At 36.5% G+C, this 16,987-nt stretch overlaps 1 protein-coding gene across 1 annotated transcript in view; it reads right to left on the bottom strand.

Annotated features, from left to right (window-relative positions):
* Positions 1-738: 738 nt before the first annotated feature.
* The window catches only part of LOC136849639 (solute carrier organic anion transporter family member 74D-like), a 56,688-nt gene continuing 40,439 nt past the window's right edge, over positions 739-16,987 (bottom strand). The window contains exons 8-10 of the mRNA XM_067122944.1: positions 3,003-3,106; positions 2,340-2,441; positions 739-1,129 (exon numbers count right to left, since the gene is read on the bottom strand). Of these exons, the coding sequence (XP_066979045.1) occupies positions 975-1,129; positions 2,340-2,441; positions 3,003-3,106 (361 nt within the window). The 3' untranslated portion in view covers positions 739-974. The remainder of the gene's footprint in view (positions 1,130-2,339; positions 2,442-3,002; positions 3,107-16,987) is intronic.

Here is a 16,987-nt window from a genome sequence, read left to right as displayed (position 1 = left end):
AAGAGAGGTGAACGAGGTGTGAGGAGGAAAGGCTCAGCAGACGAAATAGCTTGCGCTCACACCATGAGCAATAATTCTTGATGAAGCCATTCTGTCTCCTGTTTCTGTTTCCAAGCCATTGGTTTTCCCTGTAAATTTTGTATATTTTTTGTCTTAACTGTATTTTGACATATTTAAAAGATTTCCATAATTCTCACACAAAATAGAGAAAATCCAACATCAAACCACAGGGAAGTAAGAAATGCAATGCAGATGGGAAAAGACATTTTATTTCAGGGCCAAAAATTCCAAAAATATTCAGTGTGATGACATTCCATAGTTCAAGCACACACTCAATGTGGAGAAATTAAATACCCAGCTTGTACAACAGTAAATCAAACTAGAAAGGTCAACGATTCTTTGAGGCAGAGTTTCATTTGCACAGTTAAGGACAAAGTTTTGAAGTGTGTTGTAACTGAACAAAAATATTTACAAACACATGCATACATATATATATATATATATATATATATATATATATATATATATATATATATATATATATATATATATATATATATATATATATATATATATACTTATTTATATATATACATATATATATATATGTATATATATATATATATATATATATATATATATATATATATATATATATATATATATATATATATATATATATATATATATATATATATATATATATATATATATATATATATATATATGCAAGAAATATCTTAACGAGAGGATGCACGCCTTGTTGAATAGAGGCTTACAGTTAAACCGTAAGTTCACATACAAAGCCAGTTTTTCTTGCTGAATAGTTACATATGAAATCTTTCAAAAAATCAAGTGCCCTGAGTTTTATTACAATTATTTCAACATGGTCATGGGAATATTAACACTGTGATAGTTATAATTTAACTTTGGACACAAGAAAAAACTGCTTTTCATGACGACTGGCGATTCATCTAATTCACTTCCACCGAGGTTCCTTGGTGGCCGTCCCTGGAACTTTCATCTATTGGACCGAGCGGGAGTGCTTTCTCTTTTTCACCGTAGAGGTCAAGAGGACGGGCGTATTTAAACATAACTAAATCGCCAAACAATGACAGGAACACAAGACCTTTCAGAGGAAATAGAACACGATTTAAAATCACACTGATATGCAACGGTGCTGCCATCTTACTGGCTCTAAGAGAACTATTTATTTCATCAGCTGAGTTTTAAATTCATTTGCTTACATCTCTCACAGAGGAAAGATATTTCATAATTGACAAAATCGTCTTAATGCAATGAGCAAAGAAGAGTAAAAAGTGAGCAGTAATGTAAATATTCTGTTTTTTCTTCACTGGATAAACATTCATGTTTAAATGCTGAGCAAGCAAGCACTACTAATTTGATATTGGCATCAGCTTGCAAATACTGACATTTGACAAGAGGTCCACTCAAGCGACAGAGGTCGTCTAGACGGCAAGTGATTGAAATTTGCAATAACTGAAACCGCCTTGAAATATAAATTAGATGAAATAGTCTATGGAAGACACCTATTACACTTCTGTGTCCGTGTTGCGGATAACTTCAGAAAAGATATTTGGGACGAATTTTGCAACGGTTGATTTATTAGCTTTTTTTAACTGACCATCATCATTACTAATAACCATATTAATGTTTCAAACAGATATAAGTATTGATAATTGTTTGTTATTATGATCTTTATCATTCTAGGTTTCGACGGAATTTTAACGCTAAAGTTTGCATTTGATTATATTTTTTTCAGTGTGTGCAACTGTTTTCTTGTAAATCGTGAAGCGATATCATCAGATAAACAAGTCAACTACTGACAGAATCAGCTCAGTCATGTAAGGCGCCTCTCTTATTAGTCAAGCTAGTAAAAAGGTCACACACAAAAAGATTCATGTAGATAGCCTACCAACCACTGAAGCCAAAAGATATGAAAAAGAAAATATTCAGAGGCTCAGTCATCAGCTGAGTTTTTATGTCATAGGTGTCATGAAAGTTTCAAATATAGGTAATGTGTAAATAGAGAAAAGAACTATAGAAAATGAACAGAAATTGCTGTTAACATCTATGTGTGAGAAGTTCTTTCCCTATAAAAGAATTCAACTTAAAACTGTAGTTTATAGTACTGGAATAACAGTAGGCCTACCTGGTAAGCTACTTTCAAATCCACTCATTATTCGGGGGTTGATGATCATGTTGAACAAGTTTACTCTAAACAACATATTTTTTATTGTTTTCATCCCAGAAGATCTATGGAAACATATTGCGTTAAGACCCATTTATTTTCACCAAGAAATTCATGTCCTTCTTACCTGCCGCACAGGAATGCAGCAAGATCCTGAACTTATCGGTGTCGTAGAGCCAGCAGTTCCCCTGGACTCCAAATCTTTCCTCCCAGATAACACAAGAAGAGTCTAGAAAGAAAAAGTCACAACGTACTTCGCTCGATTAAACTGTCAACTGGGAGTTACTAATTGCTGACGATTTATTTCATAAACGAAAGACTTATGGGATCTTTCCCCTGAGAACGAGAAGGTACTTATTGGTCAATTGTATCGGGAAGACTTTCTGACACATGCTGTTCTTACTTTAGAAAAAGAAAAGATATATATACATACATACATATATACATATATACATACATACATATATATATATATATATATATATATATATATATATATATATATATATATATATATATATATATATAATATATATATATATATATATATATATATATATATATATATATATATATATATATATATATATATATATATATATATATATATATATATATATATATATATATATATATATATATATATATATATATATATATATATATATATATATATTCGTTCTTTTGCACTGCAGTAATTTTGTTGTCTGATATAATCAGGGCAGGGATATTATCTAGAACCGAAAACATTGGCTGAAACTTAACTTTTGATCGGTGCCTCAACACTTACCTACAACCTTGCCCATGACCAGGGGACCTGGGATGAATCCCAAGAGAGCCATGAATACTTCTAGTATTCCAATGGAGAGACCTTTGTCCTTGTCGTCTACAGCCCTGGAAATTGTCAGCATACGTAAGTTTTCCCTGAAGGGTGTTGGAAAAAGGTAAAACGATTTTTCCATTCGTTTCTCAATATATTCCTGATAACTACGCGAAGGTCGATTAGTAAGTAAGCCCTCTTTCTGTTTTCTTATAGAGAAAAAGTGTCAGTAGCTGAATTCAGTGACCTTGCACGTGATAAACGCCCATATGACGTATAGCAGTCTGAATTTCAGAGATATAATAAAAACTAAGAAAATAAAAAGGAATCGGGAGAAATGTTCTAATTGCAAACGTTAAGCACACTTGGACCTCTAGCTCACTGACTAAAGCAGAATTATAAAGGAACATGACGTAATACAAGATTCATGATAAGTTCACATACTTCTAAACTAAAGAATCTAAGAGAAGATTTTCTCTTAAAACTGTTGTTATTCCTATTTAGTGACCCAGACTTGGGTCATACAATGCTAAGTAAATGCGCAACTAATAATAGTTTGTGTAAAATTTCTTCTACTTTTACTCTATCAAATGGTTCAGTTGTTGGCCTATTTCTAAGAGAATTGGACCTTCAACAAACACCGTACAAAAGTTACAGATCGAGAATTGTAATCATTTTCAAAAAGGAAGCCTAAAGAAAGGAGTTAAACGATAGGTCATTCACAGCTAAATAGATAGTTTTAAGATTAGATTTCTTATTTTGTTTTAGACACTGTTTTTTTATAAACAGCTGCAAAATCAACTTACAATTTTTGTTATCATTCCTGATAAACACATGCTTAAAGACGTGAAATCTGCGTGGCAAGTTTTTAAACTATAGATTGCTTATTGTCAAACAAGGAAAAAACAAAATAAAAGGCAATGAATGATAAAGAATTCGAATAAAATAATAGATAGAAACGGATATCTACAATAACACAGAAAACGAGAAAATAAGCAAAGGAAAAGGAACACAAAAACCAGCTCAATCGGTGTCAAGTCCCGTCAGGTGTGTTGAGATTCCCGCCACCAGCTTCACAGGTATTTTGTTTCCTCGGTCTTGCGCAGTTCAATCAACTTGAAACCGACAGAGAAAGATGTAATATAACTTCCTATAAAAAGCTATTAATAAATTCCATTAATTGGCCTTCTTATTTTCATTTGACTTCCTGTAAATAGACAACTTACCAAAAAGGTAATACTTTTATTGTACGCATAATGAATAAAGATCATTCTAAATGAAAGGGTATATTTCGTTAAAATAAGTAAAGCATCAAAGGTTTCATAACCACCGGCTGAACGCCAAAAAAGACCTTGATCATCAAAGGACCAATTGAGGTTAAACAGGGAAAAATTGATTATTTATAACTCTCTTTATCAGACAGGTAACTTTAGCGATTGATTGCTTACATGGCCCGCGAGGAACCAGGTTTCAAGAAATGACTCGATTGAATGTCAGATGCACATCTGCCGCACCTACTCTACAGTGCACCCATCATCAGTTTTGATTTAATTGTGGTTCTTCACGTGGCCTTCATGAGGATTTATTCCATAGCGGCAATTCTTATACCCGTTACACGATTTATTCCGTAGGGGTCATACCCAAACCCGTTATCAAGATTTATTCCATAAATGTGACCACGGCCGTTATCAAGGTTTATTCCTTAGTGGTCATACTTTTCCTGTTATTTCTTCGGTAGGGGAACCCATACCAAATATCAAGAGCCATTCCAAAATGGATATACTTATGCTGTTATCAAGACTTTATTGAGATTTTTTCACCTTAGCAGTCATATCCTGCCAGTGTATCAAGATTGATTTCATCGTGGTCATATCCATATTTGTTTCCAAGATTTAGTCCATAGTGGTCATACCCATCACGACATTTATATACATATTTTCCTTAGCTTTCCCCACACGCATTAACAACTTTACGTATTCCATGGCTGTCATCCCCATACGAATGATCCACTTTCATTCCATAGTTATAGTAATTAATTTCTGTAGTTTGTGTAGTTACCTAAAAAGCCTAAATTTCAGGAATGACTGTATAGATTATGAATTATTACAGAGAAAAATACAAATTGTTCAAATGCTTACAATTTATAAGAGAGGGGTTTGACCGCAAGAACTTCGGTGCAGAAACAAAAAGCTACAAACTCACATCATGGCTACATTTCTATTCTCTAATTGCAAGCCAATAAATACGAACGTTGTGAGAAAAATAATTCAGTTCCTTGCAGACATTATTTTCAAACATCTTTAAGTTCTGAATGAAACCGCATCGTTGAACATACATTTCTGAAACTGGAATGCCTTAAAAGTTTCCAGCCCACCATAAACAACACTTCGAATCTTTAAAATGTAACCGGCAAAAGTTCTTGGAAGAAATACTCTCCCAAGGATTCTGAATGTCCTGTATTAGCCTAAAGTTCTTAAAAATTCATGTGCTCATAGAGTTTCCTTTTTCCTGAGGTATTGTTAAGCTTTCCGAAAGTAAAGATTTTTTTATACTTATATGGAGTCTTAAGAAGAATTGATTTTTAAAACATTTTAGTCATCAGAAATTTTTGAAGACAAAATTCTGTTATCCAAAAAATATAAAAAAAAAATTGAAAAGTTAAGAGGGCATTGTGGTTATCACAATTATATAAGTATCTCTCTCTCTCTCTCTCTCTCTCTCTCTCTCTCTCTCTCTCTCTCTCTCTCTCTCTCTCTCTCTCTCTCTCTCTCTCTCTCTCTCAAGCTGTGTTGCTGGGGTCATAGTTTAGTTACCAAAGAAAGATAAGAAGATAAGTCGTCTTTATTGGCATTGCATTTATGTTTGTTGTAATGAAAATATGCACTATGATTATTTTCAATTGCTGGAGGAAAATTCCTACAAAGCTTAGAGAAAAACAAGCTGCTTTTACAAAAGGTAGTAGTTGCACAGCTAAAATACTTATGTTAAAACACATTGCGCAGTATTGCATGGAATTTAAGCCTTCTCTTCGGATGACTTTTGTCTATTATGAGACGGCATTCGATATCGACCACAGACCAATCTTATGGGTGGTTTTACGTCACTGGGGCATTCTATTCAAGAAAGTAGAGCTAATTGAAATGATCCATTAACGAGGTAAATGGAAAGTTAATGCTGATGGGATAATATCAAGCGACTTTGCAGTAAATGGTGGGGTGATACAAGGGAACTTTATTACCCCTTGCTGTTTGCCCTTCTTACAGATATTATAACGAATAAGTGGTTGGAGATGGAAGTGAAGGTTTAGAATTGAGTAATGACAGAAACTCTACAGACTACGAATATGCAGATGATGCTGTGCTAATCAGCAAAACGCCATTAGATTTTCAAAGCATGCTTAACAGAATGCATCATAATACTACATCTAAAGAGATGGAACTCGAAATAACTCTAAGAAAAGCAGTAGAAATGATAATGGAGTATGCATAAACGGTCAAGATAACATAAGAATGAGAAATGATTGATGATGCTGACTTTTTCCAATATATATGAACAAAGATATCCAGTACAGGAACTCTTGAGTTGGAATTTAGTGAGTCTTCAATAAGACAAACCAAATAGGGGCAGGTTGAATAAGATTTGGAAATCATCAAATAGAATAAAATTGCATACGAAAGTAAGGTTATGCATATGTCTAGATCTGTCTGCATTGCTATTCAGGCATGAATCATGGTATAACAATGAACTATATCTAAAAGATTTTGTCGATTTGGTTAGTAGAGCCTTCAGGAGAATCTTAGGAACCAGATGGCAAGAGAGGGTGAGTAATGATACCATAAAGGAAATTACAGTATTTTAATAAGTAGGTGAGATAATGATAATAAGGGGATGGCAATGGCTTTGGTGTTTCCCTCGGACAACCTCTGGGAGCACAGCGTATGATAATGTCAACTGGGCTCCGGAAGAGTTGGAAGAAACAAACCCACTGCATGAAAACTATAAGACAGAGGTTGGAGATCAGTGAACATTTGTAAAGGTAAAACAGCAAAGACGTGAGAAGCGGAATATCACAAAGGCCCTCGGAGTCAAACGGCCTTGGAGAGGATGATGATGGTGGTAATAAGACTGAAACATACTAAGAATAGGGTAAAACATGTGAATAGGCAGAGGCATAAAAGAATAGCAGCTCTTTTCTATCTCTCGTGTAAACTAAAGAGACTGTACTCTGTTACATTTATATTCATTCATTACCAATAGCTTCATTGCTAGATAATTATGCAAATGATGTTTAATATTACGTGATACACGAACATACATCCAGTTTACATCCATTTCGAAATACACCCGGGAAATCAGAATAAAGCTCGTTATATATATATATATATATATATATATATATATATATATATATATATATATATATATATATATATATATATATATATATGTGTGTGTGTGTGTGTGTGTGTGTGTGTGTGTGTGTGTGTGTGTGTGTGTGCATGTGCGTGTTATAGGGAATATGTGAAATCCCTAGGGAATCTGTGGAATGAGCAACTCGCTTAGGAACATTTGATCCCCGAGGGGTAGTACTAAATATGGTGAAACAGTGACTCATCTACACTTCTTTGCCACGTTAGTACTAGACTCTTGGGGGACAAATGTATTTCACCGTGCTTAGTACAAGCCCTCAAGGATCAAATGTTCCTAAGCGAATTGGTCATTTCACAATTCCCCTAGAGATTTCTAGAGATTTTTCACAAATCCATGATTTCACATATTCCTATAATATATATATATATATATATATATATATATATATATATATATATATATATATATATATATATATATATATATATATTTCACATTCGTTGCCATGTGTTTGGAAAGGTTGCTCCAGATAGGATTTCTGATAACTACACCTGACTGAGGGTGGCTGCACTCCAATGAACAGGAAAAGTTAAAAGTGAAAAATACTCAAAATTTACCACATCTTAAGGTAAACTTAAGATGTCCACTAAATAATATAATTCACTAAATCAGTCAGAAGATAAAATATGCACAGGGGCTATCAATGGAGCTCCGTGGCACTGTCAAGAATTACGTTACACAAAAGAATCACAAAGTACTCAAGCAAAGTGCCACAACTGCAAATCTTACACTCTAAGCCTTTCGTAGGCTAACAAGCAAAAGATATTCTGGAGGATCCAAAGGATGCACAGTAAGGGGTACAATGAGCGAGAACATTTCACTGTTGATAGTCCGGATATCTTAACCGGATATGGGATATGGGACTGAGTAAAATGACAATGAATTCACGTAGGCAAAATATTGGGGCACTGTCTTACGTAATGATTACAAGTTAACCCAAGTACATGAATGAAAGTTAAACTATGTCACTATTAATCACAATTACATCACAATCAAAATCACAGGAATCTTCGAGGGAGCGGATCAGCAGGAAGGTTATAGGTAAGGGACCAACAAACAACTTCCAATCACATTACCTTAGGTCCGTGGACAAGACGTGAGGTTTGTAGAGCCAGGGGTAGGCCGGAGGGCATCAGTGGAAATGTTGTCACTCAGGGTTCCCCCACCAGAGGGAAATATGTTGAAGGACAGGGGCGCTGATAGCCTAGTAGGGCATCAGCGCACAGAGGTGAGTGGCTGGTTATGACAATCTTCGGCATAGGCAGCGTAAGGACTATTTCGAGTAGGACTTGAGTGAAAGCCTCTTGGTGACTTCTGGACAGGGAGACATCATCAGGTGATTCAGCAGCGTGTCGCCTTGTGGGAGGCAGCTAGCAGAGGGCATCCAGTGGCATGAAGTCAGGTGAGAAGACTCGAGTAGTAGCGTAAGGTCAACTAGCAGTGATGTGTGTGTGTGTATGCCAGGAGGGTGGCATTGCAGAGTGGTGTTGCAGAGGTAGCTAGCATGGGGATACTAGCAGTGTGTCTTCGGAAGTAGGTTGAGCAGAGTGTCTACAAGCAGTGTGACTTCTGAAGAAGGACTAGTGACACTTCTGACAGCCTCTTCTTGATGAGTCGTCCATTGTTCTCCTCGTAGGACATGTCACTAATCCGGTCAGGTACCTAGTAAGGTCATTGTATGGTGGCCAGATAAAGGTTCGAGAAAAGAGGTATCAGTGGGGTGACAATGAGATGGGAAAGTCGAGGGAGTTACAGGCAGGGATGCAGGGATGCAGGTGTTAGTAGGCAGAGATGTAGGTGAGGGTCAGGTCAAGAAAAATTACCCTTGAAGGCAGCACAGGTAGCTGGGAAGGCAAGATAAACACAGAGAAACGTGAAGGGGTACGTGTGACTGGGGAATTGAGAAAAATAGTAACAATAGAAGGAACTCTCAGCAGGGCATGCTACTTGCAAGCGGTTGCTAAACATGTCCCCTTAGGGGCACATTACTAGGGTCAGGTCACATCAGTAATGGCTTCAGCTATGATCATAAATCATATTCTCATTAGACACCTGCATTGGCTTAACTGGGCCAGGGAAAAACATGGGAACGCTTGGTTTGAAAACACCAAAAAACTTGTATTTCTTTTTGAAATGTATGGTTTTGCATCTCAGGGAATGAATATTTATTCGCAAAAATCAAGAGGGAAAAATCATGACAAACGATGAAGACATTTGTGACAATACATACACACACACACACACACACACACACACACACATATATATATATATATATATATATATATATATATATATATATATATATATATATATATATATATATATATATATATATATATATATATATATATATATATATATATATATATTATATATATGTATATATATAATGTGTGTGTGTATTGTAATAACTTCTTAAATTATTTCTGTGGTTTCTCTTTTAATGTAATATAAATTTGCATTTTGCATAAGTCACAGGAAACTGCTTAGTGGTTTCTTTCTCTTTCTTCTGCTCTCCTTAATGGATTTGTATGCATTGTTTAACAATTTATCTGCTTGTTCCTTTTCACATTTCAATGAGCGGAGAATCGTCTTCTGTAACAGTCTCTTCGCCTGATGGTATTACGCCACTTTTCTCGTCGCCCTTACCTCATGTGGGGGACCTTTTCATCGGGCAAAGGTTAATCACTACAGTTCCTTGTAATGTTTTTGCAATACAGGGAACCATATTTTACTAGTACTGCCTTCTGGTCAAGGCCCTGTTATACGCTCGCTTCTTCACTTTCTTCGTTTCCTGCTGGTGGTGGTGAGGGTCTGCCCTGTGCCTTCCTGTGCAAGCTTGTCTGTGGGTTTTGCCTTTGTCCACCTGTAAGCTAGGTCCATCCCTTGCATTGTGAGTGCCTTGCTGGATCCTACGGGAATCGTCAGGAGGCTTGTTGATGCCGGGGAAGGGTGAGCGTCCCTTTTGCCCTTATTCACTTTACCCTTCATTATATTAGTGAAGTCTGTCATTGGAGCTTTTGTATTAAACTGTATCAAGTGGAAGCTCCTGTAAGAGCCTTTATGTCAAGGACAGTTTTTCCTCAGTTGCATATAGCTTCATTGTAATTTCACAGTATTGGGTGAACATTTATAGTTGATTCATATGAGTTAAGGTGTATCCCATTATTTTTGTAAATTATTAGTATAAAGGAAAAAGTAAATTTATAGTGTTAAAATTCTTCTGTCTCCTATCATGTGCACGTGAGTGAGTGTTGATTTCGTTCTACCACTGTGACATTTCTCTCTTACTCTTTGGTGTACCAGTCAGGTAAGCGATTGCGGTTGTGTGAAGGTATTGTATAGGCTTGTTTGTTTTTTTGGTTCCTCAAGCAGGTTTTCAGGGAATTTTTAAATTATTTTGAAAGTGTTAATGTTAATAAAAAAACTGTTAAATTGTTAGTTCTTGGTTTTATCACTGTCTTTTAAGTGTTTGTTACTTAAAGCCTGATATTTATGTTAAATCTTTGACTGGTCTGGTTATTGATTTTTTCAGCAGAGGACCTGTTAACAAAAAAAAAGAATTTGTTGTGGCTCTTGCTAAAAATTAAGAATTCAGAACAAAATATATGTATATGTTTGTATATGTATACACACACACACACATATGTTTGTACACACACACACACACACACACACACACATATATATATATATATATATATATATATATATATATATATATATATATATATATATATATATATATATATATATATATATATATATATATCTATATATATATATATATATATATATATATATATATATATATATATATATATATATATATATATATATATATATATATATATATATATATATATATATGACTTTTATCACATCACCGTAATTCATATACAATCAGTAAGCTACAAACGTCCTTTAATATCCAATTCGCTCTACCTCGGAAATAATATATTTTCATATATATTTACCGAAGAAATTTTTAGTTGATAATAAGTTCGTCGTCCCGTGGGCTCGAACCAGCGAAGGACAAGAACTCAGGACAACAGTGGGCGCATTAACCCGCGGCCAGCAAGTGAGGTAAAAGTGGATATCGTCTCCCATATACAAATCCCCCATCGAACTCAGGTGTTTGTATTTAGAGACGACATCCACCCACCTCTGCCATGCTAACAGTGTAGTGCGTTTGTCTCACGCAGCCATATTATGACTTTTTATCACATCACCGTGATTCATATACAATCAGTAAGCTACAAACGTCCTTTAATATCCAATTCGCTCTACCTCGGAAATAATATATTTTCATATATGTTACTGAAGGGGAATTTTTTAGTTGATAATAAGTTCGTCGTCATGTGGGCTCGAACCAGCGAAGGACAAGAACTCAGGACTACAGTGGGCGCATTAACCCACGCCCAGCAAGTGAGGTATTTGTATATGGGGAGACGATATCCACTTATACCTCACTTGCTGGCTGCGTGGGTTGTCGTCCACTGTAGTCCTGAGTTCTTGTTCTTCGCTGGTTCGAGCCCACGGGACGACGAACTTATCAACTAAAAATTCCCCTTCAGTAACATATATATGAAAATATATTATTTCCGAGGTAAGCGAATTGGATATTAAAGGACGTTTGTAGCTTACTGATTGTATATGAATCACGGTGATGTGATAAAAGTCATAATATGGCTGCGTCATTAACAAACGTACTACACGTTAGCATGGCAGAGGTGGGTGAATATCGTCTCTAAATACAAACACCTGAGTTCGATGGGGGATTTGTATATGGGAGACGATATCCACTTATACCTCACTTGCTGGCTGCGTGGGTTAATGCGTCCACTGTAGTCCTGAGTTCTTGTCCTTCGCTGGTTCAAGCCCACGGGACGACGAACTTATTATCAACTAAAAATTCCCCTTCGGTAACATATATGAAAATATATTATTTCCGAGGAAGAGCGAATTGGATATTAAAGGAAGTTTGTAGCTTACTGATTGTATATGAATCACGGTGATGTGATAAAAAGTCATAATATGGCTGCCTGCGACAAATGTACTACACGGTTAGCATGGCAGAGGTGGGTGGATATCGTCTCTAAATACAAACACCTGAGTTCGGTGGGGGATTTGTATATGGGAGACGATATCCACTTATACCTCACTTGCTGGCCGTATGGGTTAATGCGTCCACTGTAGTCCTGAGTTCTTGTCCTTCTCTGGTTCGAGCCCACGGGACGACGAACTTATTATCAACTAAAAAATTCCCCTTCGGTAACATATATGAAAATATATTATTTCCGAGGTAAAGCGAATTGGATATTAAAGGAAGTTTGTAGCTTACTGAATATATATATATATATATATATATATATATATATATATATATATATATATATATATATATATATATATATATATATGTAATGTAGGAACCACTTTATAAAGCAAACCCAGCTCCCTAACTGTCTTACAAAGTAAATGTAGCATCTTTCATACTGATAACTAGCTGAGGAAGGGTATAAGACACTCAGCCCATACATAAATTTCTCTCCATGCTCCCCTTTTTGGTGCATCTTTTTATCTCTCCAAAGACCTGGTGACTGCTTGAAATGCCTCTTTTCAGATAAAGGCAATGGAGACGAAAGCCTGCCAAAAACTGCCAGGAAAGTTAAAGCCCCCCCTAGCAAGTTGATGTGCTTGGTAGTGGTACCATGATTTGGGCAGGCAGCATATCCGGCACTATAATGTCCAGAACCACCACAGTCTTTGCAGGGTCCTCTTGGATGGGCTTGCTTGCTTGGTGACTGAGGTGGATTGCTTATTAGTGGAAGGAGTGGTGACATTAGGTTTCTTGAAAGGGTTCTGAGGGTGCTTCTTGATAGCTCCCCCTTTAAAGCGGTACTGTCTTTTCAAGCCTTCTCCAGCTCAATCTCCTTTTCCTTCAGCACCAGTTCATACTGACATTGTTCTTGCTGGTGTTTCTGTTGTTCTTCCTTCTCCTTTCTCTCTTTCTTTTTTGCTTCTCTGCCTGCCCTTTCTCTTTCTTCCCTGGTTCCTCTCTCCTTCCTTTCTCTTTCTTCTTTTACTTCTTCACACTTCCTTTACTCTTCTCTCTCTCTTTCCTGTTTTCCTCTTTTTCCAGTTCATACTGTCTTTCCTCTTCTCTTTCTTGTCTCTACCTTTTGAGTGCTGCGTCCAGCTGTGTCTGTACCCACTTGGTGAGCTCTTTTAGTGTGTAGCCCACCTCTTTCCCCGGGTTCATGAAGGTTTGGTAATTTTCTGCCAAAATAGTTCTGGTAGGTTAGGGCATATCAAAAATGGCCTGGGAATTATAGTGATTTGGGGGAAATGTTCCTTAACTCTGGTGACACTTCAATGGAATGGCACCTTTCAATAAGGCGGCACTGTGGCTGAGCATGCCATTCAGAGGTCAAACCACTGGAGCGGTCCTTGGTTAACAAAGTCCTTATGGGTGGATATGCTATTGTTGGCGCTCTGTGTCTCAATGCAAAGGTGCGGGTTGTTTATTAACACAGGACTCTTTCCTTGTGGCACTGAGGTGCTGGAGGTTCCAAAGAACAACACTGGGCGTCATACAAACCAATTGTATTAAAGGAACAGCACTCCACACAAGCAGAGCGCATGCGATAAGTAAGAGGAAAAGAAAGGCAAAACGCTTCAGGCGGGTTACTCATTGACAGTGCACAGATCAGTGGCACTGTAAAAGGCGAATCCCTTTGGTTGGCACTCGTGGGCGACTAGTTCCTAGGCACTAGTAATACTGCTTCCTTTCATGAAGAGGGAAGAAGGACTTGGGTGTGCACTCAATGTGCAATTTATTGCTTACAGTATACTTAAGTCTTTAAAGCACCCACTCGAGCGAGACAGTTTTAATAAACTGTTGTTAATTTTAACTTACACCCAGAATTATTCTGTAATGCTAAGGTTTTTTTTTATTTTTGTCCATTCTTTTCTCTTTAAGAAATGGATCAAGTACCTGCTCAGTGCCTAAAGCACTTAATGGAAAATGTGTGAAGATTATATAATTAGGTTAAGCATGTGTGCGTACAATTAACAGAACTACGCTTAACATGAGCCAAAGGAAAAGAAAATATATGCTGGTGAATACAGGGGCTATCCCAGGGATTGAATTTAACATGTAACTTGGGTTTTATTTGTTTCACTTGGCTTTTAGAAAGTAATAGGTTATCCTCCGATAATATCTCCCACAGTTAACAAATCATGCCTCCTATTAATTTTTTGGTAAAACTAGCGTACAGGTAAAGAATGACTTCATTTATCTCTCTCTCTCTCTCTCTCTCTCTCTCTCTCTCCCGGCTGGGAAGTGGATATAGTATAAGGATGACTTGTTACCTCTAACTAAATTAAATGGACTCCACTCTCAGTGATTAAATAAAAGGTGTTTTTGGGTTCCCGTTACTCTAATCAATTTGTGAAAGATTTTCAGTTTACTATGTGAGGTTTACGTTAGGTATGCATGCAAAAAAATAATTTGGAAAGAAGCCTGTGGTGCAGTCAATAAATGACAGTGATTGGAAATAATACTCAAGGTCACAAGAGTGAGTAGGTGGTAAACAAAACAACACGTGGCTCTGTTTGTAAACAACCTTGATTCAGCATGGCTGCCATGATGTCACACAGATAACCAACCAAAATGACAGACTCCCACAATGCTTTGCGAGGAACAACTTATGTACACACACACTCCTTTGTTACCCTACAAGATACGAAAGAAAACACTTATTTTTTCTGATGGAGTGATTCCTACATATATTTGAGCATGAATGATTCTTTCAAAGTATGAATAATTATTAAACTCTACCGAGAATATTCCGGCAGGACTCATTCTGAAACAGCTGATTGCTATGAGTGAGTGAGCGTTGGTGGGACACTGCGGAGCAAGGCAAACTAAGTTGCCAGACGTTGTACTCTTCAACAAAAGTGAATTTTCAAATTATTTAAAAATTCACTTCACAAACAGGAAAACTGCGTTTCTTTTCCCAACATACTGTAAACTGTTTTCAAATAACACACTAGCTAAGTTCTTACTGTTAACACATACAATAATTCACCTACTAAACGACTCACTAGCAACTGGCTCTACAAACACAGCTCTGCTACACTTGCGAGATGAATGTCTGTTTTGATTTGTGACGTGAAAATAAATTAAGAATCGGCGCTCACTCTGCTTTGCTTATATTATTACAAAATCACTGTTTAAGCATTAATTATTTACTATTCGTTACCTGATACAATTATGATAATATAACACTGAGATTTTCTTATCTGTTATCTCTTCCTCATTTCTGTCCAACCTTCATTATGTATTCCTCGGTTCATTTCAAATCCCAGTCTAGTGTTTTAGCGCTCGCTAGTTCCGCTAATTTGACCGAGATCTCTAGCAAGATTGACAATGTTACATATTGGTCTGGGTCTGGCTAGATGAAATGAATATTGATTGAGAAAATTGCCTTATGGGCCACTTACCCCCAGAGCCAAATATGAAAGCAAATGTAACAAAAGAGCAGACTTACCTTCGAGTTACATCTAAACAAAGGGAAAGATCGCCATGAAGGCCTGTGGTTCCACTGATTACTTTATTTCACACAGTTCAAGCAGGGTAAATAAATCATGACTGGTATGCAACACAGCAAAACAAGTGCAACAATAATCTTACAACAAAATTTACAGTTAACTGGCTCTCAGAAGGAAATAGGAATTTTACACTATGATTACACTAGCTGGAGCTCGTGGCTCATGAATATACAGTTACAATCTGACACTCAGTTGCAAAAGCAGAGGCTTGCTTGTAGCAAGGTTGAATTAATTGTCTTCTAACAACTTCTAACAGGTAGGTCTGTGGCATAAAACACGAGGAGATGAGGTAACACATCTCTGGAAGTAGATTTCCCAGATAAGGATTAAGGCATAAAATCTCTGACTTGCAATGATTTATCACAATGAAGGGATGATTTACTTTATGTCATTGAGCAAAAGATTATTTCATCAATAACTTAATTCATATGGGGAAATACACACTAGTAAGTCTTAAATATCAGCAAAGGATTTACTTTGGGAGGTGAATTAAATGAAACGGAAATGAGAGATTAGTGAGAGGAGAGCGGGAACTGACTTCTCTCAGCCAATTTTTGGATGTTGTTTGTCCTGTAAGCCTTCAAGCCACGTAAGTGGTGAGAGTCAAGGAACAGTTGCCCGACAGTTCTGAAAAACAATTAAGAACCAGCGGAAACGAAAGCACAGAGATTTAGGTCTTGGGACAAGGGTACAGAGCAACACTACTAGTATGCCTATCCCCCAATGACTCATTTAATCTGCCTACCTGAACTCAACCCTCTCGCCAAGATACATCCAAAACTTGTCTCACTCCTACTATCATCGGGTACAGGTCACTACCCCACCAATGGATTGCAATCTGACCCCTATGTTAAGAGAGAGACGAGAGCAGCATATATTTGTGACAATATACATATAAATTT

Source organism: Macrobrachium rosenbergii, chromosome 21 (genome assembly GCF_040412425.1).
Source record: "Macrobrachium rosenbergii isolate ZJJX-2024 chromosome 21, ASM4041242v1, whole genome shotgun sequence".
Classification (NCBI taxonomy): Eukaryota; Metazoa; Arthropoda; class Malacostraca; order Decapoda; family Palaemonidae; genus Macrobrachium; species Macrobrachium rosenbergii.
The sequence above is the reverse complement of the archived record's forward strand: the minus strand, read 5'-3'. Positions and strand labels throughout refer to the sequence as shown.